Source organism: Tasmannia lanceolata, unplaced genomic scaffold (assembly GCF_043159265.1).
Source record: "Tasmannia lanceolata isolate RefF3 unplaced genomic scaffold, GAP_Taslan_0.1 ptg000003l, whole genome shotgun sequence".
Lineage (NCBI taxonomy): Eukaryota > Viridiplantae > Streptophyta > Magnoliopsida > Canellales > Winteraceae > Tasmannia > Tasmannia lanceolata.
Genome location: NW_027518680.1, coordinates 60,382,711 through 60,407,903, shown reverse-complemented (window position 1 = coordinate 60,407,903; position 25,193 = coordinate 60,382,711). Strand labels below are relative to the sequence as shown.

The following is a 25,193-nucleotide window of genomic DNA, read 5'->3' as shown; positions in this document are numbered from 1 at the left end:
GGGTGCGAATAAATCATCGCCTTTTCTTTCTTATAAATATAGACTCCTCTTCTTTCTGCCTCTCTCTCTCTCGCTCGTAGCACTTGGGCATGGGAATTTCGAGAGGATGGCGTAGACTCCTCTTCTTTCTTCCTCTCATTTTAATCCCTCTTCTACTCTCAGGTGAGTTTTTATTTACCCCCCCCCTTCTCTTCTCTATCCACCTTCTCATTTCATCTTCTCTGAAATCCACTATTCTCAGTCTCAGAGTTGCATCAAAACTCAAATCTAAAAGACCTAGGCAAAAACCACCACAAGAAATTCGATCATTTGTTTCTCGGCCCTGCCACAGGTCAAGGTCTGCCCAATCGTCTCCAATGCCAAGGTATTTCCCTTCTCTTTAAGCAAGATCCCACCTTTTTGCCCTAATTCCCAATCTCTGTTATTAGTTTAATCGAGAATCTTTGTTGTTGTGATTTTTCAAATGACTAATGCTGAATCTTCTATTTTCTATTGATATGTGTTCTTTGGTTTATTTAGTGCTAACCCACAATCGATGCATGGTTGTATCATTCTATTGGCTATGAACCTATGTTTTCTCTTATGTTTTCTTTTTATTCTTCTATTGTTGCAGGCCTTAAAGCTCTAAATAAGACCCACTTTACAACCTCGTCTCTTACCTTCAATTTCACGGACAACATTTCCTTTGTTACCGTTTTTGCAATCTACAACATTTCTTTATTTGCTCACGCAGATGATAAATCATCTGCCATGGTGACTGTTGGAAACACTTCATACACTAAGGCTGGAAGATCAATGGCTATTCTTAATGTCTTCATTAACTTCGTTCAGGTACGTTACATAAAGAAAGGGCCCCCATCATTAGACAAAATATGCCATATTTTTTAGGCCCAACTAGAAACATGTTTCTCTTGTAGAAGTTACTTTAATGCCTCTGTCACATCAAAGAGAGGGTTGCGTAAGTGATCCCAATAATTTTTTGCAACGTTCCGCTTTGCCACTTCTTAGCACAATTTCCAGTTTTTTTTTTATCATAGTATTGTTTCATGGCAGCTTACTGGTTGCCATTATTTCTTGTTTCTTACTGTTTCAACTGATGAAAATCTTCTTTAATCTTTCATTTGCTTTACTTTGAAGTATATATCCTAAATGCACTTACTTTTTTTTTAATCGTCCTAAGTGCACTTACTTTCACCAAAATCTACAGGGAAAACATCCTTAGACTATTTATGTGCACTCTTCTGGACCATCAATGCTTGTGACCGTATTAATAACACCACTCACCAGGCGCCCGTCACCCAACAAATTTAAAGGAGCTGTTGCTTCTTCCTTGAGTTTGAGCTTAATCAAACCTTCAGTTTTTTTCTGTTTTTAACTTTGTTTAGGCTGTTTAAAGGACACCTAAATTTGGTGGCATAAGATAAGAGTTATGGCTAGATTGATAAGCGTGTAATTGATAAAATTGAAACTGATGGAAGTTTTTGTCCATCAATTATGATCAGACCTTTTACAAAAGCTCACCATCTCCACCCTGGAAGCAATTTGGTTATGAATACACCATGCAAAAACGAATACCAACTCATCTTTGATTATCATATGATCATGTGCTCTTTAGAGACCTTGGTTATATGACTGAGATGTGATACACTGCGCGAAGCTTAATACATATACCTTTTAAAATGTAGATAAAATTTTACTTTGTGGCGTATGCCAGGTCACAAGTTGACTAATCCTACAATTTTTGACACTAAGAACCTAAGTAGGACAAGTGCCTACTATTGATAAAACATTGGGTAAGTGTAGAAGGTTGTGTCTTATGGTTTGAGGCTCTTAAAGGGAATGCCTAACAAGTGGAGCAATGATAATCATACACAAATGCCATTCTGGAACCATGGTTTTAAATTTCGTCCAAAATCCGATTTGATTGGGAACGAAACCGAAATTTCGCAAAATCTGAAATTTCGGATTTCCCAAATTTCGGCCGGATTTCGAGAAATTCAATTTTTCTTTTAAAAAAAATTAATAGTTTTTCCGATGAAATTTCGTAAAAATTAATTAATTTTTGTTCTGGTTTTCAGCTGAAATTTCGTGATTTCGCCCGAATTTTCAAGTCTGGAACTACAACATTCAATCAAAGAAGCAGTTGATCATTACAGAAGAACTGCAGAAAATTAAAACCTACAATTGTCACCTTTGAGCACCAAAGAAGCCTCCAATAGAAATGGATTGGGACCTTCATTGCTATTCTAAAAGTAGAGTCCCATTTAAATTGTTAAGCTTGATTAGTCTTGCTGTCCACAACCTCAGATGAAGCACAAACAACACCCCAAGATGGAGGAGTTAACCTGTTTGGGGCAAATTCTAAGAGAGGAAGTTAAAATTTGGGGATTTTAGGGATTTAGGCTTTAATGCAATCAATTAAAAGTAGCAGTAGACTTTGAATAAGGCCAAAAGAACAATAAAAAATTTAATTTTAAAATTTGGTTTCAATTTGGGGTGGATTTGACAAATTGGAACATATGGACATTTGGTCTTTTTATATTTTTGAACAAAAGGGGTCTGAAAAGTTAAAAAAAATATATTGAAGGCTGTGGGAATGAAAGTCGGTCAAGTTGTGAGCTTAACGTCAGAAGTTCAAGAAATAGAAGGCAGAATGAAAGCGGGGAGAGAAGTGATTGATATGTACATTGCTTCGTGCAAAAATCCTTGATCTCACATCAAGAAGTCCTTGATTTCACACCAAGGAATACTAGATAGATGAATGTTGAAGTTTACTTTCAGGCTTCATTTCATTTATTTGAAGATAATGACTTCGCATGCGATTCTGTTTTAGTTTGCCATACATACTGATATCCTTTGATTGAACTTCGGTACGAGCTGGCTTCTTTATCTAATTCAAAGGAAGCCTATAAAGTGAGATAAGCCCCTGTTCCTTTCCCCGCCCGGGTATGGATCTTGAACCTTCCTCTAAATGAAGCCTTCAATCTGCTCTGTACGATGAGTCACCCAGAGTTTAGGATAACGAAAGAGATCTGTAAATGCAAAAGTATACTGCTGGATCTTGGTATGGTTCTACTAGTCATAGGTTGATATGCTGTTAGCTCTACCGGTGATAGGTATGGAAGCCACTATGGGTATATATCCAGGTATGGAATTAATCCATTGTATTAATTCCACTTCCTACTCGCAGTGTGCTCTTTATGATCCCTGCTCATGATTCAATTGACATGTATTTAGCTATTGAGCCTCAAAGCTTTTGTTTTCATGTGATCGCAGTATCAAAAAGAAAGTTTGAATTTTCCACGGAAGCCGGCTCGGAATATTTGATCTAAGCGATCACTACACCCATTGCCTACTCCATTTCATCCCAAAGAATGAGGAATTTTCCAGTAGAGGACATTGTAGAGAATGAGTCATAAGGAAACTTGCCAAGAGCCCTGCTTTACCATAACGAACTTATAGTCTGAATTTTCCACGGAAGCCGGCTTGGAATATTTGATCTAAGCGATCACTACACCCATTGCCTACTCAAGTTCATCCCGAAGAATGAGGAATTCTCCAGTAGAGGACGTTGTAGAGAATGAGTCATAAGGAAACTTGCCAAGAGGCCCTGCTTTACCATAACGAACTTATACTAGGAACTAAATAAGTGCAACATACAAAAATATGGATGCCCATAATTGGGTGAGGCATAGATATCGGCTTCGGGTAGATTTTGTGGAGAAGTTATCTCATATAGAATATAGATGAATGATAGGCTCATTTTCATGTTTATATAATTGTCTTTCTTTGAATGCAGGGGCTCGGATTCTAGTTCATGTAGTTGTATTCTCAATTGATAGATGGTGTCCTTCTAATGTACGATACAAGCTGTATTCATGAGCAGATTCATTGAACTTGATAGAAGTTTATAAAAACTAAATAGTATTAGAGAACTTTACAATTGGTCCCACTGCAGTGATTGCTTGACTTATTTTTCTCATATGTAGAATTTTGCAGGTGTCAATGCCCCGAAGCAATATAATCATTTTGAGCGATCCTGCATCTGAACTTCCAATACATAGAAATAATGTCAGTGTATTACCCATTGAAGGTGACTATTCACGAGGGAGGTTGATGCTTCAAAGAATCAAATCATACATTGTAAGACCACACTACATATATTGATAAATACATTTCTGCATTTGATAATCTAACCTTTTTTTACTAAAATATCTTCACAAGGCTTTCTTGGTGGTGTGCTAGTCTTGTGTCTCGGAACATGCATGGGTGCCTCTATCTACATATGTAAATATTCGAGAAACTGGTACTCACTTGGATCAATCAAAACTCATTCCCCCTCAAAAAAATAAAAGATAAAATAAAATAAACCTCATTCCCCCTCCTTTCATGTTTCATATTCTTGAATAGTTCCTTTCAGTTTTATGAAATATAATTTAATTGATTGGGACATATGATAGCTTCAAGATGGTGCACCACTTAGAAGATTAGTCTGTCCCACCTACATGATAGATAATGGCTTTGTGAGAGTTGATTGTATGATTATGATAGATAATGGTTTATATCTGTATCTCCATTAACTCAGTTAAGGCTAAAATGATTAGGTTGAGTTCCAAGCTGACCAGGCGAGTTTTTAAACATTTTTGCATGGAGTTCACCATGCAATCTTGACGTTACTGTCCACATTTTTTTGATGTGCACATGGTTTATTAATGGCTTATATTACTCGATGTTGGTTTTCTATGTGCAGGCCTTCCTAGAAACAAGGTACAAGGAACACTCTAAGACAAACAATCATAGTAATCATTATATTTTCACCGATTCAGACGTGGCAGTGGTTGATGATCTCGGATATATTTTCCATCACTATCCAAATTTTCATCTAGCCGTCACTTTCCGGAATAATAAAGATCAGCCTTTGAATTCAGGATTTATTGCAGTGAGGGGAACACCTGATGGAATTCTCAAGTCAGTATATTAGATTCTTTCTCTTAGACTTTGGTATCTCGATTTAGAGATTCAGAATATGGTAATAGAAATTTTGGTGACAGGGCAAAGAGATTTCTGCAAGAAGTACTGGAGGTGTACAGTTCCAAATATATGAAAGCTTCCCGCATGCTTGGGGATCAGTTAGCCCTTGCCTGGGTTGTAAAATCCCATCCTTCATTTGATGCAAAAAGATTTACTAGACCAGAGGCATTTTTGCATGAAATCCATGGAGCATTGGTGCTGTTTTTACCTTGTGCTGTTTACAACTGGACACCACCTGAAGGAGCGGGGCAATTCCATGGCATGCCCTTGGATGTTAAGGTAAACTGTAAATACAAAATTTCAAAGGCATTTTTATATTTAAAAGAACTTTTACCATTCTACTGGCATTTCTCTTGTTAGTTGGTGGATTCCCATCACTATGGTACTTTATTAAGTTTTAACTTGTGTGTGAATTGTTATTTTCAAGTTAATTGAACTTCTGCTTCTTTTTCTGCCATAGTTCCATCTGTTTTTACTTTCTTTGAGGATGCCATTTATGCTATTGTTCTTGTTCCTTCTTACATGCAATCACTTCTCAAAATTTTTGTCTGGGTATTTCCTTGTGTTCAGAAAATCTCTCCTTAGAGCAAAAAAATACAGCTCAGCATGTCATTTTGGGTTCCTTTTGATGAGAATATTTTCATCCTTAAATGCTTAATTAAAAACACTTACAATGTTTATGAAATTAAAATTGAGATAGGTTTAACATGTAAAAGAACCAAGAGATGATGAGGACTTGCATGTTGCAAATCAGATCAATGGAGGATCGAATCCATGTCTGGAATTCCATTTTGATGTACCGAGAATGTACTTTCTCAAGGAAGTTGAGTCCAATACACAATGCTTTGTTGGATTCAGAGAACTTGAGTTTCTTTTCTTTTTTTCTTGGAGAATATTGATTTCCAAGAAACATGGAGTTGTAGCTACCGATTTGAGCCTCTGTTGGTTCCCTTTGAAATCTTGGAAATCAATCTTCCCAGAGGGGTTGCCGTAGGAAAATGGATTTGAGGAAACCAATTTTCCTCCCAAGAAAATCTTTGTGCCACCAAAATTGCCCCAAACTAGGCGATGTAGTATAAAAACAGGGGTCTTTCAAATTGATGCAGAAACTGCCAAGATGTATTCCTTTGCACTTGAATGCTTGTTTTAGGCATTTTGTGCTTCATTTTGAAGATCTTTCTGAAATCTCGAACAATTTTCAAGATTTCTTTGTTCTGGGCTTCAAAAGTAGCCCAAAGTCAGTTAGGAAAACTGCGGTGACTTTTAATTGGCATTTGGAGCTAGCTTTAGTACGTTTAGAAAAGGCTTGTTTAGTGAATTTCATGGTCATTCTAGATTACAATGAAGGGGTGAGATTAAGGTTCTAGACTTGTTAAGAGTTTTATAGACTTTGCAGACAATGCCGGCAACGATTAAGAGTTTTGGGCTTTTGTGGGTGCTTCAAAGATTGATAAAGAATATGTTGTTAGGTTGGAGTGGTGGATCGTTTGGAGAAATGGGATTGGCAATGAGGAGACTCGTCCCTTTTGCTCTAGTTTGGCATATTTGGAAGGAGAGAAAAATCAGATTTTTAAAGATAAAAAAAGTCGGGGGAAAATCTTGGTGGATGTCAAAATTGACCTTGTCTTCTGGGGAAGAAATAATAAACGCACTCCCAACTACAACGTGGGAGATGTGCTTAGGATGTGGGAGGAGACATTAATAAAAGAAACAAAAATGAAGATTAAAGTGCCACCTGATTGGTCTCCTACTCCAGAAGGATAGCTGAAACTAAACTTTGACGAGAGTTCCAAAGGCAACCCAGGACGGTCCGGAATTGGAGGCATCCTTCACGACTCGAATAGTAAATTAGTCATGTCATATTCAGGTTCGGCTGGAATATGCGATGCCAATGAGGCGGAAATAAAAGCACTATTATGGGAAATGCAGTAGCTTGGGCAAGTAAAACACTGGTCTTGGCCCTTTAATTATTGAAGGAGACTCAAGAAATGCACTAGCTTGGGCAAGTAACAAAGCTAAGGGTCCTTGGTAGATAGCTAACATCATTTCAGAAGTAAGGAAACCTGTTCGAAGAATTGGACCACAAATTTATCACTTGGGAAGACCTGCTAATGAACAAGGTGATAAATTGGCTAAAGAGTGGGGGGGGGAAAGAGGGGGTAGATATCATTTTCTCAACTCAAGATTAAGAGCGAGAGGAGAGGAGGAGAGTAAATGGGTAGTTGGACAGCAAATTTCAGGTTTGCAGCATGGTGTAGAAGTGGTTGGATTATATTTCGGATCAGAGGGTTCTCTCTAAAAGCATATAAGAATGCAGACTCAATTGCTCTTTCACTGCAGAGTGGAATTTTCAATGTTAATGATGCTGTCATCTTTAAGGCCCGAGCTAGAAATAACAATCCGAATGAGTTTGGAGTCTTTTCGAGTAGAGCTGCTACTGATTTTATCTTTGAACAGCGTCCTTCAATGAAAAAAGAGGGTATGGGCATTTGGAGGAGGTTCATCAAATTTAAGACTAGTTTTGGTGGTGCTGGCATGGCCATTAAAGTAATTCAGAGTGCAGGGTAGAACTTTTGAGCAAGCTGTCTGAGAAGCCATGGGAGAATTTATTTGCCTTGATCAGGCTGTGCCTGTGTTGGGTTTGGGATCACGAATACTTTGCTGATTTGTTGCTGCATGGTGGAGTTATCCCAACTTGATGGTGTGAGTCCGAGGCGGTAGATAGAGTTTTTTTATATTTTTTTGGCCTAATCTAGAGGGGTGGGATATTTCTATGGTAAAGGGTCATGGGATTTTAGATTCCTGGGTTGGGGGGAGTGTGTAATTACTGCTCACAAATATGGGATTGGCGTTTCTGCTGTTTTGCATTAGTGGGATGTCTCGCCATATCAATAAATTCATTATCTTTCAAATAAAATTGTTAAACTTATAGTTTGTTTGAGGGGATTAGTATGTTCTCTTGATACTTTCTTCATGAAATTGAAGATTTAGGGCCTTGGCTCGTGCTTGATGATTGGTTATCATCTTTATAATTTGATATTGTCTTCTAGTTTATATTTGATTTTTATCTAGTCCCATAATTTGTTAAATGAATTGATGTTAGGACCGTTTGGTACTAAAGGAGTAGTTTTGAGGAGTCAATGATATCGCTAAGAGGCTACCGGCACCAATCGATTATAAATTAGTAAGTGGAGCAAGTGGTCCTAGAGTTTAATTGAAGCTAGATTAACTCAAACACTTTATATATATTAGTGATGCTTGTAGATCTGATATCGAATCCACTCTCCATGGGATTTGGCTGATGATGGATTTTGACTATAATTGTAATCGAGATGGATTTTAATATTGAGATCGAGATGGCTTTCAAGATTGGGTTCTTAATCAAGATGAATCTTATGATCAATAGTTTCAATGGCTTTTGTGATTGAAATTTTGATCAGGATTACAAATCAGAATTCAATGGAAGGCCTATATTTGAGGTATATCCAAACGGAAAGGAGTTCTAAAGGATGGTGGTTGTTCTGATTGGATCAATTGAGAATGAATTGGTGATGGAGAAGAATCGATGTTCTTATAGTTCGTTTGTTCCACAAAACAAGACCAAAGATTCAAAGCTCTGGAAATTAAAAATATTGATTGGAATTATCAAAGGAGGCGAGACCTTTGAAATTGAGTTTCTTGATTTTCCTAACACTCTAACAAAGAAGACAATGTTCTGGTGGGTTCATGAGAGATGAATTTTGAAAATGATGAATGAGAAGCTTGTGAAAGTTTATGATTCTGTACTCAAAAAGTATTTTATCCGTTGGAAATGATCTCCCCAATACCTTCAAAAAATTCATCAAAGTTAGACCTCTTGGATCAAAACTGGTTAAAGCATAAGAATCTAGGATGAGATTTCTCCCAATAAAACAGAACGTATGCAGTCAGAAAATGGCATCCTTTAAGTGATGCATGCAATCCCGCGATGGATAACTGGCTGCACGCCTTATGTTCCATTTTAAACATTCCACACCTCATTTCTATGATCTTTTTTAGAGCTACAACTATTGCGAAAGAGAGTGTTGAATCGGATAGTGAACCTCATTGTAGAATCGGATAGCAAGGTGTTGATGGATCTCATTTCAAAGAAAGAGAGCTACCCGTGGTCCATCTCCTCTTTCTGGACGGAAATGATGTTACTCATGGATCAACTTTGCCTCTCCCATCAACACCAATTCAGAGAAGGCAATAAAGTTGCGGACACTCTCGTAAATGAAGCTGTTATTACCAAATCGAACCGAATTTATCAAGGCTGGTCAGAAATGCCAACCACGGCCCGTGGGGCTGCAAGATGTGATGCCTTAGGTCTTCCAAATCTCCGGTCGAGGATGACCTAGGTGGTGGGCGGTATTAAGGGAATGTGTTGTTTTTGGTTTTTCCCCTTTTGGTTTCTGATTTAGAGGCGAGTCAATTAGCCCTCTTCTTGTAATTTTGCAAATTCTATATAATATTTTGAGGTCCTCCCCGGGGCCGCAATCTGTTCCGGGTTAAAAAATAAAATAAAAACTGTTAAGAAAAACTTGTCCTGATTCTGTTGTTTTTGGCCTCAGCAAGTCGCCTAAAGTTCAATGACAGACACTTATGATTCTATTTTAGAGTTAGCTTTAACCGTTTTAGGAAATGTTTGTTTACTAAACTTCAATTAGTGAGATTTAGGTTATAGGATTGGTTAGAGTCTTATATGTAGTTCTTTGAAGTGATTCCGTGTTTTTCTATTTATACTTATCATCTTTATCCCTTTTCTTGTGATCTCTTTTATTTCATGCTTGATTTTCCCTGAATTTTCTGTGATCTAAAGTGTTGTATGCAGCTCCTCAAGGTTTTTCAGGTGGTTGACACAGGCACACACACCTAGGTGGCGCACGCCTAGTATCCTAGGTTGCACCTGGGGTATTGTCTACACCTTTCCAACAATTTTTTTACTTGGGTTTGCAAAAGTGAGGATTTGTATGTGTCCAAATCTCTTTCTCCTCCATGCGTGAAAACAAGAGTTACAAATTGTTGCTAAGAATTTGTCACTTTTTAGGATCTTTCAGAGAGTTTAATATATTGACATTTGTTTCATACTTTACAATTGGCGTGAGTTGAGTAATTCTGTTTTACCTGTCTCAAGACTCAGTAGTGTGAAACCCTAGTAGATTATATTATAGAAAGGTAGGCGGTGAACTGGTGACATCATTTTAACATCTCATCTAATTCATTATACATTCTTGATCCTTATGTTTATTATGGTGGTATTACTTTGAGTACAGGTTGTTCATTTCAAGGGATCAAGGAAACGACTAATGCTCGAATCTTGGAACAACTTCAATTCCTCCTCATCTGACTTTTCTGATATGTTGTGCCTCGTCTTAAAAAGTGGGAGAACAAAATACGATTTCTAGGTCCCAGGCTCCTTGGTTGCTCAGACGCTTTTATTCTAAAACCAATTTTAGTCCTTGGAATTGTTTTCTTCGCCTTACTTGCTGCCGTCTTCGTACATATTATATTGCAGTTAGTTCAGTATCTGTATCCTCTACATTATTTTGATAAGAAATGAGCAAATTTTGTTGAAAATCCAGGCACCAGATTTGTAAAACAAGAAATAGTTTAGTTAGATATTCTTGTCTGAAAAAAAAAGAAATAAGCTTTGTCCTAATGCAATTTGAAACAGTTACAGACTTCTGACTTCTTTTATATTCTCTTGTCATTTGTTTTCAGAACTTCACATGTAGTGCATTGAATTGAATGTGGGCAACTTTCTTTTGGAACTTAATTATGATCTAAAATACAACTTGGCACATTCTTGAACCCTTCTCTGGCTTTTTTAGTTGTGGAGAATGAAAAAATATGGAGAATGTTGCTGGGCAAATTGGAGCCATTCCACCCATTTCTGTAAATTTTCAACTCTTGAGAGGCATTTGGCATTGATTTGTGATGAATTCTCTGTGCAAAGCAGAGTCGCTACAAGCAATTCTCTTCTGTTTGTTGCTTTAAAACACGCCCTACATCACCTTAAAATCATATATAAATAGGACTATTTAAGGGTGTCACTCACATAACCTAATTTTTCATTGTTTACCTTTTGCAATAAACTCTAAAATCTGCTTGCATAGTTATGAATATTAAAAAAAAAAACAGTAAGGATATAATCTGCTTGCAAATGTGAGTCTTTTGAGTTAGGTTTCAGTGTGAGCAGATTGAATGAAATGGGTGTCAATACCAAATTTGAGCCTTTTTTTCCAAGTTCAGGATAGCTGATTCTGGCTTGAGAACACTTTGTTTACTAGGGTCCTGTTTGTTTTGGATTATGATAACCAATTGTGAGTCCAAAATGGATCATTGGACTCCAATTTATGTCTAATTTTGAGTCCAATAATCAGTTTTGGACTCACATCTCAAAATCCAAACGTGGCCTAGGCCTCCTCATATTCATACCAAGCATGAATATGGTTGAGAGAGAAATCTAGCACCGTGGATTTAGAACACCTTGATCGAATTATTCTCTATATCTTTTATCTAACAAGCCTCCTTCGAAACCGGGTTGAGCTTTTGTTGAAAAACATGAATCGGAATCAACTCAAACCCAACCCAATTTTATTGTAAAAGCTCAACTCGAATTCCCAAAAAATCATTTAGAAGGATGAGGAGGAGCTTCCTTAGGGGACAAATGAGGGAAAAGGCTTGAACCACCACACCTTTCTTTATCCATAGCAACCAAAATCAGAGGAAAAGATTTCCCCCCTCTTAGGCCATGTTTGGCAGCTTTCATGAAAATTTGGTTGGAAGACGAAGAGAATTGAGAGGGCAACAGTGAGGAGAGCGTGAGAAGCTGCTGAAAAAGCATGGTTGCCTCTCTCTCTCTCTCTCTCTCTCTCTCTCTCTCTCTCTCTCTCTCTCACAACACTTTAAGCTAATATTCAATAAAAAAAGAAAAACCATGGTTGCCAAACATGGCCTTAATCTTCTCCAGAAACCTATAACAAATCCATTCGGAAGACCCCAAAAAAGGCTCAATTAGAAGCTTTGCCTTTTCCAAAAAACCAGAATGTAACAACAGCAACAACTATCGCTCCTTCCTATCGGAGAAAGGTAAGCAGCTAGCAAGAGCATAGCTTATAGGCCCTGTTTGGATTGCGAGATAAACATTTGACATTTTTTGACAACACATTCCCCATGAGGAGTAAAATGATATGATTATTGGTTAATTGAGAAGGATAACTGAAGGCCCCTGTGAAAACACTTTTCCTTCCAGAAAATTCCTGAAATCCAAACAGGGCCTCAAGCCTCAAGGTATGTATGTGTACAAACTCCATGTACCTCTCTCTCTCTCTCTCTCTCTCTCTCTCTCTCTCTCAATTTTTGGAGAATAATGACACTGAAAAACAGCTGCTAATGCAAGAAAGAACAGTAAGAGGATTGATTCTCTACGTATAAGACCTCCCAACAGACTGAAATCTATGATATCATCTGTATGCTTACACTAGAAGCAAGTAGATGGAAGAAGAGAAATGTCAAGTTCCTATTAGGCTTCTCAAGCAAGACAAGAATGAAGATTCTAATGAGCTGCTTATGTTTCAACCACCCTAGAGTTTAGTGTTTTACAGGTAAAAAACCTCGCCATTTCAAGCAGGATGAGCAATTTTCCATGTGGGTTCCTTCAAGAAATCAATGACAAAGAGGTTGAATATGGTAGCAAAAAAGTGAGAGAAAGGGAGAGATACCCCGCCGAGCCCTAACTCAGTTAGGTAAGTCACCACATATCCCTTATAAGCAGAGCGGCTGGCTGGAGCAGTAGCAACTCGACCTTGATTTTACTACAAAATGATCAAAATACACCTCTTGCAATTAGAGAAGCAGAAGAGATGGTTTAGGGTTTCGAGCAGAGAAGACAAAGGTAGAGGTCAAAATTTCTCTTTAGCTTTTACAAGACAAGCTAGCTCTCCTGGTCCGTAGGGGATATGCAGCGTTCCTGCAAGACTAGTGGTGTTGAAAGGAGAGAACAGTTGTATCTGCTGCTTAAACAATTCATCATATAATATGGATATAAAAAAATAATTGAACATATATTCTCTCGAATGTACTGAACTGTTTTCTCTTCTGAAAACACACACTGACGATGACTTCCCAAAGAGAAGCAGCAGAATGTCTTTTTGAAATGTTTAATGGGTTCTACACTTTCACCCAATTTCCAAATAGATCTGGTCTGATTCTGTAAAGGCAGTAAGTTCATAAACAGAGAGACTTACCTTAATGAAGTTTACTAGAGCTTCTGGATTACAACTGAATTGGCAAGGCCTGCTTGCTCTATTGTCTCGGTCATATTGGTGAGCTGCTTCGGAGGAAACCCCACAGTCTGCAATTGGTAAGCCCTCGTCCCTCCAGGCCTTGAAGCACCGATAAAACCACGTATGTCGGCCACTGTATGGTGGTAGTTGAAACGTGCAACCATGCGTGTGCCATCGGACAATCTAAGCTGAATTGAGGTTGATGGCAATGAATCATCTACATACAGGCCTACAGATGGGGGTGGCGCACTAGTAGGAGCCACACCACCAAGAATGGTCTGCTCAGGAGCAACTGGGGTGGAGGTGGACCCACCACCTAAAGTTCTTCCTACGCCTTGAAATGGAACATGATGCTTCTCTGGTTCCTGTAAAACAAAAGGAAAAGGGGGTTAAGGAGGAAGCACAGAAGGTGGGAGAAGAGTGAAATAAAGTATGGGTGAATATAAAGGACTCACGGGGCAGTTTTCGTTCCTCCTAACCAGATTAACATGAACTTGCGACCTCCTATCCGCCGGCTCAAGCTCTTTTGGACACTCGGACTTCCTAATGCTCTGCATTAGGAAAAATATCCCATTACGCATATGCCGACATATATAGAATGTACTTCCGAATAAGTTTGATCAATCTCGGTTGCCTGTGTGGTACCACATACCGGAAAAGTGTGCAGAAATAACATGAAAGAAATGCAGACAGATTGTAGCCTGATCAGATTCAATGGTATTATCATCATTTCTGCAAATTCAAGAGTATTTATTCATTTTATAAAATGAGAAATGATATTTCCAGCCCATAAATTATCCATTCCGCCCCCTCAAGTTTATTTTATCTGTTTCATACAGGCTTTAGTGATGTCAATTTCATCAGCCGGATATTCCTTTTTAATTTTCAGAAAAGAGAAGTGGTTTACAAAGTGATGGTGGCTTCCATTGTAAAGTCATCTCCAAAGTGGTCTTTTCCATGTTTGAGATCAAATAGAGAGGCTGTTTAGCCGACAGTAACTACGTATCCGAGGGGATTCTAAGTACAATGCCAGGATCTACAAGATGACGTGGGAGAGTCCAAGACCCTGCGCAGGAGCCATGAGTTCATCGACATAGTGGTTGTGGAGGTACTAGATGGAGACAGATTTAGCTATGGGTACATAAGTGTGTAATAGTACAATGAGCTCATCATGTAGATCCCGACACTATACTTTGAATCCCTCAGATACGTCGTTACCATTCACTGAAAAGCATCTCTATTAGATCTCAAACCTGGAAAAGACTGCTCTGGAGATGGAAGAGTACCAAATACTGCACAGGAGCCATGAGTTCATCGATGCTGGGGTTGAGGAGGTATTAGGCTGAGAAAGATTTAGCTCTATGTGGCTTGCAAAGAAATGGCTGTCTGCCTTGCATGAGAAATGTAGGGTTTTGCCAGTTTGGGTCGAAAGTATTAAGGGTGAAAAAAAAAGGTAAAGACGTATCTGAGGGATTCCAAATATAATGCTGGGATCTACAAGATGAGCTAGAAGAGCCCCAAAAAGCAAAACCTGCATAGGAGCCATGAGTTCATCGATGTAGTAGTCGAGGAAGTACTAGGCGGAGACAGATTTAGCTGTGTGTGCATGGTTCTAAATTTCCACGAAATATTTCCATTTCCATCCCTACAGAAACGAAATCTACATGATTTCCCTGTATGTCATTATTTCCCCGAAATTTTGACCGAAATTCCTGAAATTCTACCGAAATGGTCTGAGCAACAAAAAATAGAGAGATGTTATTATTTGCATTTCATTTCATGTAGAGAATGATATTTGGTAGGCAACATCATTGAACTACATAGCAAAGTAACCAAGTCTCATGCATGAGATGTCAGATCGGCACGAGACCCAATAACACCTAATAACTCTATGTGGTATTGACATAGAGTTGGGATCCTTAGAGGGGAGATTGGTCATTATACTTCTTTATTGACTTTACTATTCCAGACATGTGTGACAACGCATGTCACTAGGCATTCAATGTGAATAAGCAATTATGGATGGCTTTCTTGCTTATGTGAAGATTTCCAAGTAGGTATTTGTGCTTATTCTAGCATTTCCCATCTTAGAATTTCATCAGTTGCATATGTTTCCATACGTTTCCGTGATTTTACAAGATTTCTAACGAAATTTCCACCAAAACCAAAATGCCATTTCTGTGCAGACCGAAATCGAAACCGAAACTGAATTGTGTGTGTCTACTCTGCATGAGAAATGTATGGCATTGCCATTTTTGGGCTGAAAGTCACGTGGGCAAGAAAAAGGGAAATATGTCCCGGTTGGAAACAAAATAGTCACCTCTAATCTCGCTTGTAATATGGTTCAAGAAAGACATTCAAAAAATGGTTTAAGAATACATGCCATACTCCCTCATTCAAAATATGGTGTAAAACAGAGGTCTCTTATCTTGTAGATCCCGGCATTGTACTTGGAATCCCTCGGATAAGTCATTACCATCCGCTAAAAAGTCGCTCTATTTGATGTCAAATCTGGAAAAAACCAACCGCTTTGGAGATGGAAGAGTCTCATAACCAGCACAAAAGCCATGAGTTCATCGATGCCGTGGTTGAGGAGGTACTTGGTAGAGACAAATTTAGTATTGTCTTTTTTTTGGGTGTGTGTGTGGTGGCGGAGGCAGTGGTGGCTGTGAGTAGGTGGGTGGGTGGGGTTGAGTACGGCTGCAGGAAATCGTTAACACTATTAGCATCTGCTTGGTTGAAACCTGCACCGCTCAAGCAGGTAATAAACAACATCCAATTGAGAACACTATGTCATTTACAACCTGATGGGGATCAGCATTCGAGAGAGAAGAAAAAGGCTAATAGTTACTATGTGGCCCACTTGGGTGCCTTAGTATTTTCTTATATTCGTAGGGTTTCAAGTTTGGGACTTTATTTTTAATGTAATTTTTGTTTTTTTGAGTTTTTTTTTTTTTTAATGTAATTGAGAGGGTTTTTAAGCAAATTCGAGTGAGTTATTAGTATCCTAATTCTTTTTTGGATTCATGGTGCTTCTCTCCAAGGGTGAATTCCTAGATACCATTGGCGGACTCTTTTGGTAACCCTAAACCCTTTTAATCTTTTTAATATCCGGTACTTCTTAATCACTTCAGCACTAACTCCAGTTCCTAGTTTTTCTCTATTTTTTCATTTATCTATCTAATTACATCCAACTGATTTCAAAAACAAATTTTGTCTTCTTTTTGGTTTCTTGAATCTGAATTAGTATTTCACAGCAAAGGTATGATCCACTTGGCTTTGAGAGGAACTTGCTCATTTTACTGTTGCACCAAAGCGTTCAAACTATGCTCTGGGCGACTTGTTGAGATTGTTCAGAGCCTTCCTTAGTCTGCATACTTTTCCTTTATCGTTGTGAAGTTGGAAACCGCGAGGGGGCGCATATAGACTTCCTCCTATATATCGCCATAGCAAAAAGCATTCTTCACATCCAACTGATAAAGAGGCCAAGAGAAAATTGTTGCCACCCACAGCACCTGTATCAAATTCAGCTTTGCCATTGGCGTGAACGTTGCCTGCTAATCAATACCATTAGTCTGTGAGTAACCCTTGCCAACTAATCAAGCTTTATACTTGTTAATCGACCATCTGCAACATATACCTATTTACATCCAACAAGTTGTTTGGCCGGATGAAGATCAACCAATTCCTAAGCATAATTTTTCTCTAGAGCTTGTATTTCCTCACATATTGCATCATTCCAAAGGCATTGTGATGAAGCATATGAAACACTTGAAGGTACAGAAGCTAAGGAAATAGAAACTACAACAGAACGATATTATGGGGATAATGACCGATAAGAAACGAAATCAGCAATGGGATATTGAGTGCAAGTACGATTACCCTTACACACATCAATAAGGAGATCGATGTCATTTGGGAGTACCAATAGAAGGACCGAATTAGAAACAACGAGAGGATGTGCTAATGTGGTACTTGTATCCGAGGTAGAATTATCTTGGTATAGGTGGTTCTTTGTAGGTTTCCTCATAAAAACCTTCAACTCTTTTCTGGGAACAGCACCAGTCTTCTGTAAACTGTAGTAGTATCAAAGAAAAAGTCGGTACAAGGATAAGAGGCAAAAAGAATAGAAGAGTCAGTGTCGTTTTTTCCTTTCACACCCCCCCTTTCTTCTGAAACACCACGACCAGTAAAAGAAATGAACAGATTCATGGAAAGTGACATTCCGAGATACAACCCGACGACGAGAAGGTGGATAAAAACATCGATAGCCATTTTGGGTTGGACACTGCGAAAGCAAACCAGCAGCAGGAGGATCAGACAGTAGGCCAGCCGAATGAGTGAGAGCCAAACCAGAGGATAAATAAAAAGGATGGATGGAGGGGTGGGATCCTGTGTAACCATGAAAATAGTTGTCATTCCAGTACCAAGAAAATGCTCTAATGAGACTTTGGATCGAGTTTGGTAAGAAAATCTTTTTGACTATGGACAAACAAACACAAATAGTAGTTTAGGAGGAATAGCAAATAATTCCCGAACAGGACAGTAATTCGGTAATTCCACAGTAGTTTGGAAACCAAGAATCCTTGAATGCATACGATTGCTAAGAAAAGCAACAATAAGAACAGCATCAGGCCAAAAAGTTTTGGGAACATTCATGCCAACGAGAAGAGCTCGAGCGACTTCAAGAGGAATTTCTCCACAACCAAAATATTAGCATCCTCAGATGCAAAGGTGAACAAAATTCAGCCTTATCTATCATAACATAAAAGTTCAAATCCACTTCACCTAGCGTGGAAAAAAACTTCAAATCAAGTTAGTTGCACTTGAATTTCTTTTTCTTTTCTTTTTTTGAAAAGTAGTTGCACTTGAATTTCTAAGTATTCCTTTAGTAATGGGAAATAATTTTAAGCAAAATTTCACTTAAATCTGTGCCTGTTAACCATGCACAAGAATAGTACAAAGATGATCTCTCAATTCAATCAGCCACTACCACACAATTCGCAAACAGTTTGTAACATTGATAAGTTCACATCAATGTTACCGGGATCGCCCTCCCACCCTTCGACCCGCGATCCGGGGTCACCGACCCGAAACGTGGGTCATTTGCGATCAGGATCGCCAAAACTGGCGACCCGAGCGATCCATAGGAAAGGGAGAAATGTATAGGGAGAGGTAACACTCGGTGTACTAGGGAAAGAGAGCTGCACAATAGTTTATTAGTTTTTTCATGTTTTTAGGTTTTTATTTCAGATCTAGGTAGTTATTTTCTGTTTGCTTTCACTTAAGATTGAGAATGCAATATATGTTGGTACTTAATTTAGTGATATTTGGTGATCTTCAAATTTCAAATTTTATATATTATGGATTGGATTGGAACTGGAATTTCCATTTTGAAAATATATGAATGGCATATACGAGGCTTTAGGTTTTGTTTATTAAATGTATGTAGTATGGACTATAGAATAATATTCTTGTAAAAATATATATAAGAAATTATATATATATATATATATATAGTACCAGAGCGACCTAGATTTGCGCTCCAATTCGACACGAGAGCCAAAATAGTGAACCGAATTAGCCTACCCTCATCGTACCGCGTACCAGGCTACCATCGAACCCCGTACCAGTTCCCGTACCACGTACCGGAACGAACCGCGTTCCAGGTAACCTTGGTTCACATCCCAGTCTCTTTTAACTGATGGGTTTTAATAGACAGAGCCTGGATGTTTTATCTTGGAAATGGCATTAGTGATCTACCTTTGCAAGGAGATAGATCGTTTACCCGATCAAATGATTGAACTACCAAGTACAATCAATCATGAGTAGACTTGGCTGCATTCTGTCCTCAGATTTGGAAGAATTTGCAGATCCCTTCAGACAGTTCTAACAAGGGCCATTTGATAACTAGCTTATTAATTTTGAGACAGAAGAAAACAGTCCTCACACTTTAAATTCAAATCAATGGCGATTTTTTCCAAGAGATTTAAATTGAATCATGAGTAATTCCAATGTGTCAACTCAAATCATAGGGATCGAATCATATATTGTAGGAGTTTTAACAATACTGTGTTACAAGCAGGAAAAAGAAAAGAAATACAGCATCCTTCATAACAAAATGTCAGAAATGTCAGTTCAGCCTGTCAATCGAAGCACATATTAACGTAGAATGAAGCTATTAATGGTTATGTAATTTTGTAGCAGAAATGAAAGAAAGGCAATAATGATTTTTTTAAAAAAAACAAAAACAAAATTATTGCTTCACCATAGAATCTAATTAGATATTACCTCCAAAAAGGATGCATTCTCAGGATCATCTAACCTCCTCAAAGGACCATCATTAACAGTGAACCCATTACTCCAGAAAACAATATTGTTAATGACATTCTCAGGTTGCTGAGGAGCAGTTGGCACGCTTTCCCCTGAGAGGAGTCTTCCAGTACCAGTAAAACTTCTTGAGTTCAAAGATGGTCGAAGATGATCAGAAGCAGGTCCTTCCATTGCTCCTAACTGCCTAGCTTGATCAAATATTGCATCCACATCTTGGTTATTACCTTTAGAAGGATCTTGGACAAGCATTCCACTGCAAAAGGGTAAGGTTACTTCCGAACAATTAACATTCTATAGCCAAAGATTTTATGAAAGAATAATTCAATTCCATGTGAAAAAGAAATATTCACAGGAGGTCTGAAAAGAATGGAGTAAGAAACAAAAGTAACTGCTACTCTTAATGATTTCATTGTCCCACTGTTAGAAGTCTGCCCCTCCCCCCTCGTTTTCCTATGAGAGATAAATAAAGTAATCACAATATCTTTTACTGTTAATCTAGTTTGTTCAAGCTAAGAACAATATGTTCATCGCAACATCACGTATAATTAGCAAAATGCATCTGTGGAAGAACATTGATAGGTCGAGATATTCCAGAAATTTCAAAGTCAAAAGATGAAAAGCCAATCATATATTATTTGTTCGGTATACTATCTGTGCAGTAACAGAAGAAACGATTCAGGCCTACAAAATTTAAACAAGTTGCAAGGTAGTAGTTAAAGAAATTGGGTTATAGTCAAGGAAGCTATGAATATCGACATGGTAGCTAATACTTGGGAGCATACCACTTCCTGGAAATAAAATGGCTGTGTTAAGCTTAGAGATGTGTATACAAATATTTCCAAGCAGACACTCAGAGCATAGACTTCATTTATGCTTCTACTAAGCAAGATCTACTAAGCAAGAGAATACCAAATTCACTTTTGAGTCAAACAAAAAGATATATTCATGAACATATCAGACTTCTGAAATGTCACATTCAATAAAGAATGGGATCAGGGCATGATCGACTCTACTCCCTAATGTCTTTAAGTCAAACTAACGGTGCCGACCACATCAGAAATGTGTTAAAGAATGGATGATTGCAATGGGAAAGTGGTCAAGGTGCGGACCTGTCGTCATAGCAAACTCCAATGAAGTGGAACTTTGTGCTTTTTTAAGGGGTCCTCGCACCTTCAAGTCAAACTTCTTTGGCGCTTTTTGGGTAGAAGGCGATTCTCCAAGCATCATCAGTTGGGCATTGAGATAGAGACCGGGACCATGGAGATTAGTAATTATACCCTAGAGATTCTAGAGTTCGAAAACAACCACATAGTTCCAACACCGGCCAGTTCAATTCCCACCCTTTACAGATATCCAACTTTGGTCAGAAAAAACACAAAACTCGAAGATAGGGGTGGCAAATATGCCCACCAAAAGGAATAAACATCACTCATCATAACTCAATGGATCCAAGCAAGACATACCCATGAATTGGCATGAAATGATCCATAAAAGCCTACATTTCAAGAGGAAACAGGTTTCAATTGAGAGATTCGAGCAATCCTCTGCATATCGGTGATTTCGAATTGTTACTTCTCCATAGCCATAAAGGGAAATGAATCCCAGCAAAACAACCTCAAAAGAAGCAGGCTGCCATCAAGTGGCACTGGCTCCCATCAGTCCAGCCAGTTTTCCAATGCCCGACGACGTAGCACTGGGAGATCGACGGCTGGTTTCGAGCGAGAGTGAGACACAGTTATGAGATTGCAGAGGACAGCCAATCGAAAACCTCGTTCTTGGGCAGGACAACTCTGTGCCCTCAGGCACACCCCCCCCCCCCCCCCCCCCCCCCGCCCCCCCCTACATTTATCTAATGTTGCTTGCGTTTCTTTGCTTTCTAGTTGTAGGCATGCAGAACTAGAGGAGCACCTGGAGCTGCCAAAGGGATCGAAACCAAGAACAGTGAAGAGGGAGTTTACTTTTGTCCTAGATTAGTTTCAGATTGAGGAGTCCAGAACCACTTAGGTCACAGATCAGGACAAGGGGAATGGATCTCATGTAGAAATTCGCAATCTTGCATCATGGAGAAGGACCTCTCCGGTCAGGATAAGGAGCCATTGCCTAGTTGGTCAGAGGGGGATAAGGATTTGGCTGTTGTGGTGGTGAACGCCATGGATCAGATAACTCCAGCTTGGGCCCCGAGCAGTTCGGATTCAGCTCTATTATCACAGGAGGAATTGAAGGGGATAAGTGAGCTGAGTCGTTCGCTTGATTCATCCTTCAGGTCATGAAGATAAAGCTCGGGCTTTCTTCATGGAGGCATAAGGGATAGATTGGTCTCTAGATCCCCCAATACGCCCAGCTTCCAGCTAACTATCCAGAGAACTTGCCAGGTTGAAATCGGTTATAAACTAGGATAGGGTTCTGCCGGCAAGAAACTTTTACAAGGGCATGGCAAACCTACTGGAAGGAGTTCGGGTGGAAGAAACCTAGCTCTAGTGGTTATCCCATAAAGACAATGAGTGCCAAAGTCAATTATTAGGGAAATGGGGTGCAAATGCAGCTTCAAGTTTAACAACTTAGGCCTTGTTTGTTTAAGATTGTAACAAGAGATTGTGAGTGCCAAACCGATTATTAGAATCAAAATTACATTTAAATTTGAGTCCAGAAATCGGTTTGGCACTCACAATAGGTTGTCATAATATTAAAAGAACAGGACCTTAGATGCTAGCGGATCCTCTTGTGGCTTGGGATAATGCAGTGTTGAAATGCGAAGAGGAGATTTTTTAGCGTTTCAAGAGGAGATTTTTTAGCGTTTCTCGGTCTCGATCTGTTTAAATAGGAACATGGACAATTCTGAATGGGATTTCTTGGCCATCTATGGTCCAAATGACCCTAGTCTACAACCTGATTTGTGATCCGTCAACTCCTTAGTGCATTGGAGGAGATTTCAACATTACGAGATTCATCAAAGAAAGAGTGTCGGGTAGAAAGAATCTCTTCTAGTAAGTAATTTGATTGGATCTATTTCTATGATCACGGCATTCTAGATCTCAGATCCAGCAAGAAATCATGATGATGGCAATGATATCATACACAAGAGAGGCAAAATAACATTAAACCATTGTAACATCTTGAAATCTAAAAAAAAAAAACCAAGGTTTTCAATTTCGGTCCTCACCGAAACTAAAATTTCAGACGAAATTTCAAAATTCCGTTTGAAATCTATCGAAATCAATTTAGCTAATATTTTAATCCCGAACAAGGATAATATTAAATAATAATTAAAAAACAGATTTTTTGGAGATATCCCTTAAATTTCGGGGAAAACGAAATTCCGATCGAAATTTGGTAACGTTTCTATTTCACCCAATTTTGATTTCGGTCTCGAACGAAACCTGAAATTTCGAGATTTCGGTCGAAATTTAAAACCTTGCACTCAACTACTAATTTTTTTTTTCCTGCAATCAATGCAAAGATGAGTCCGTTCAAATGAAAAAATAAATATTAGATTTTTCTTGAGAAAAAAAGTTACATAATACCCAAGAACTTGGATAAACCAATGCTCCTTTCCTCTTAAGAGAAGAATTAGGGCAAATCTGGACCCATTTTGCTTTAGACCTACAAGATAATATAACATACAGCAAGAGGATCTTTTATTATTTGATTGTCTTTGGGTATGATTCATGATTCCCATAGAATTTGAGTTAATCAGCAATGGAAGGTATCAATTTTTCAATATCTGTGTCGTCCGGATCTCATTCATAAACAATAAAGTGCAATATGGAACAGATTTTTTTTCTTTGAGCCCTAATTGCTTATTTTTTTGCATCTGGCCAAACAACGAGAATTAGGGCAAACAAGGGCAAAAACAAGAATTAGATCAAACAGCGAGCGACAATTAGTGCAAACAACGAGAATTACTGGCAAGCAACAAAATTAGGTCAAACAAAATGAATTAGGTCAAACAACAAAATTAGCGCAGACAAAATAAATTAGGGCCAAAAAAAGGAAATAGGGCGGACAAAATGAATTAGGGCAAACAGAGGGCATTACCTCTTCTCACCACCGGTATAGTACTCCTGAGGACCGTCAGAATCACTGTCAGATCCCGATTCCGGGCGATTCAGATCGGAAAGTGTACGGATTCCGGCCTTGCGGCCGCTCCCGGAGGGTTTGGACGAGGGTTTCTTGTCACGTGAAGCCATGGCCGAGGTGAAAGTAGCAGGAATGGTAGGAGATGAATCGGGAGGAGGAGATTGAGGAAGAAGAGGAGGAGAAAGAGGGGTGTTGTTATCAAAAAAGGAATGAACAGCGGAATCGAGTTCCCAGTTATGTGATTCCAAATAGAAGAGAGCTTCTTCTTTTGAAGAGGATGTAATTGAGCAGAATGTTTCAGCGAGAGTGTGGTTTTGGGTTTTCTCTTCAACGCCCTCCATTAAGAAAACGCAGGGCTTTCTTCTTCTCTGCTATTTATAATGTGGAGTGGGCTATAAAGGAGCTTTCTTAGAGCATAAGCTAAGAATCTACATATGAACGGGCTCTTAAAACGCGCTCCCGTCTTCGAAAAGAGAACAAAAATATATAAAAATAACAAAAGGAAATGATATGAGCACACCCATATTATGATATTTTCACTCACCCAACTTGTCTTTTAGTATTTTAAGAGTTGTCAAAAGGTTATTACAAATTACTTTTTTATTTTCGTTAACTCTGTTCACTCGCCTTCTCGAGAAAGGAAAGGAAAAGAAAGCGGATTTACACACGTGGAAATTCTAAATAATTACGTGGAAAATCAACTTTCTTGTACTTTCCCTCTAAATTTTCTCACCAAAAGGATGAGAAAATCATTTTCCTGAGAAAACCCCTTTGCTTGCATACTTTTTTTTGCCATTCTCAGCCAAGTAAACAACGAGAAAAAAGAATTTTCTCACAGTTTCTTTTCCTTTCTTTTCCAGTTTTCCAAGTTAGATTCTTTTTCTTTCTTTTCTTCTCCTGCAACTAGAAAACAGGTGAACGGAGAGAACAAAAATATTTCATGACGAAAATAACATACCCCCCCCCCCTAAGGATGGTACACCCCCTGTTACGTGAATTGTGGGCAGACTTTTTAATGCTCTTTTACGTCAAATCACGTTAAGTTAAGGGGGGTGTTTCCATCCTACAGGGGGTGAAAAAATCATCTCCCTAAGCTTATTTATAGAGGTTAATGACAACTGAAATCACCACTAGCATACTAAGGGTGTGTTTGGCGTACCGTTTGAAATAGCGTTTAAAACTCCGTTTTGCAAAACGGTGTTTTGGTTCAAAACGGTGTTTTGGTTCAAAACGGTGTTTTGCCAAATGACATTTTCATGTTTGGTTGGCCAGATCAAAACGGCGTTTTAAACGGCAAACGGAGGTATTGTGTGTTTGGTTGCAAATGCCCCAAAACAGAGTTTTAGTGGTAAAATGACCAAAAAGGGCATTGTTTGGTTGGCTTCAATGTAACTCAACTACTCTCTCATTAGGCCCAATATTAAAAGGTCATTAGGATCTCAT

At 38.6% G+C, this 25,193-nt stretch overlaps 2 protein-coding genes across 4 annotated transcripts; one reads left to right on the top strand and one right to left on the bottom strand.

Moving 5' to 3' along the window:
* Nucleotides 1-50: 50 nt before the first annotated feature.
* LOC143857567 (polyphosphatidylinositol phosphatase) lies at nt 51-10,853 on the top strand. Of its 3 annotated transcripts, XM_077368046.1 has the most exons (8): nt 51-162; nt 242-364; nt 614-831; nt 4,000-4,143; nt 4,751-4,968; nt 5,052-5,310; nt 9,884-9,963; nt 10,326-10,454. In XM_077368046.1, the coding sequence occupies exons 1-7, from the start codon at nt 90-92 to the stop codon at nt 9,926-9,928; spliced, it is 1,080 nt and encodes a 359-aa protein (XP_077224161.1). In that variant the 5' UTR covers nt 51-89; the 3' UTR covers nt 9,929-9,963; nt 10,326-10,454. The 3 variants fall into 3 exon arrangements, with proteins under 3 accessions (XP_077224161.1, XP_077224158.1, XP_077224165.1); XM_077368043.1 differs by lacking the exon at nt 9,884-9,963 and having other exon boundaries at nt 10,326-10,853; XM_077368050.1 differs by lacking the exons at nt 242-364; nt 9,884-9,963 and having other exon boundaries at nt 69-162; nt 734-831; nt 10,326-10,853.
* A 2,212-nt stretch (nt 10,854-13,065) lies between these two features.
* LOC143857588 (plant UBX domain-containing protein 4-like) lies at nt 13,066-24,154 on the bottom strand. The gene is made up of 4 exons (XM_077368054.1): nt 23,709-24,154; nt 19,632-19,926; nt 13,796-13,891; nt 13,066-13,705 (listed from the first exon to the last, which is right to left on the bottom strand). Exons 1-4 carry the CDS (start codon nt 24,089-24,091, stop codon nt 13,316-13,318), a joined length of 1,164 nt encoding a protein of 387 aa, XP_077224169.1. The 5' UTR covers nt 24,092-24,154; the 3' UTR covers nt 13,066-13,315.
* Nucleotides 24,155-25,193: the final 1,039 nt, after the last annotated feature.

Excerpts from the sequence above, each read along its gene's own strand:
- LOC143857588 (XM_077368054.1), bottom strand. The coding sequence starts at position 24,091 with ATGGAGGGCGTTGAAGAGAAAACCCAAAACCACACTCTCGCTGAAACA. Across the intron at positions 19,927-23,708 it reads TATACCGGTGGTGAGAAGAG|TGGAATGCTTGTCCAAGATC; the intron begins GTAATGCCCTCT and ends ACCCTTTTGCAG. Across the intron at positions 13,892-19,631 it reads AGAATGCATCCTTTTTGGAG|AGCATTAGGAAGTCCGAGTG; the intron begins GTAATATCTAAT and ends TTCCTAATGCAG.
- LOC143857567 (XM_077368043.1), top strand. The coding sequence starts at position 90 with ATGGGAATTTCGAGAGGATGGCGTAGACTCCTCTTCTTTCTTCCTCTC. Across the intron at positions 4,144-4,750 it reads AAAGAATCAAATCATACATT|GCCTTCCTAGAAACAAGGTA; the intron begins GTAAGACCACAC and ends TTCTATGTGCAG. Across the intron at positions 4,969-5,051 it reads ACACCTGATGGAATTCTCAA|GGCAAAGAGATTTCTGCAAG; the intron begins GTCAGTATATTA and ends TTTTGGTGACAG.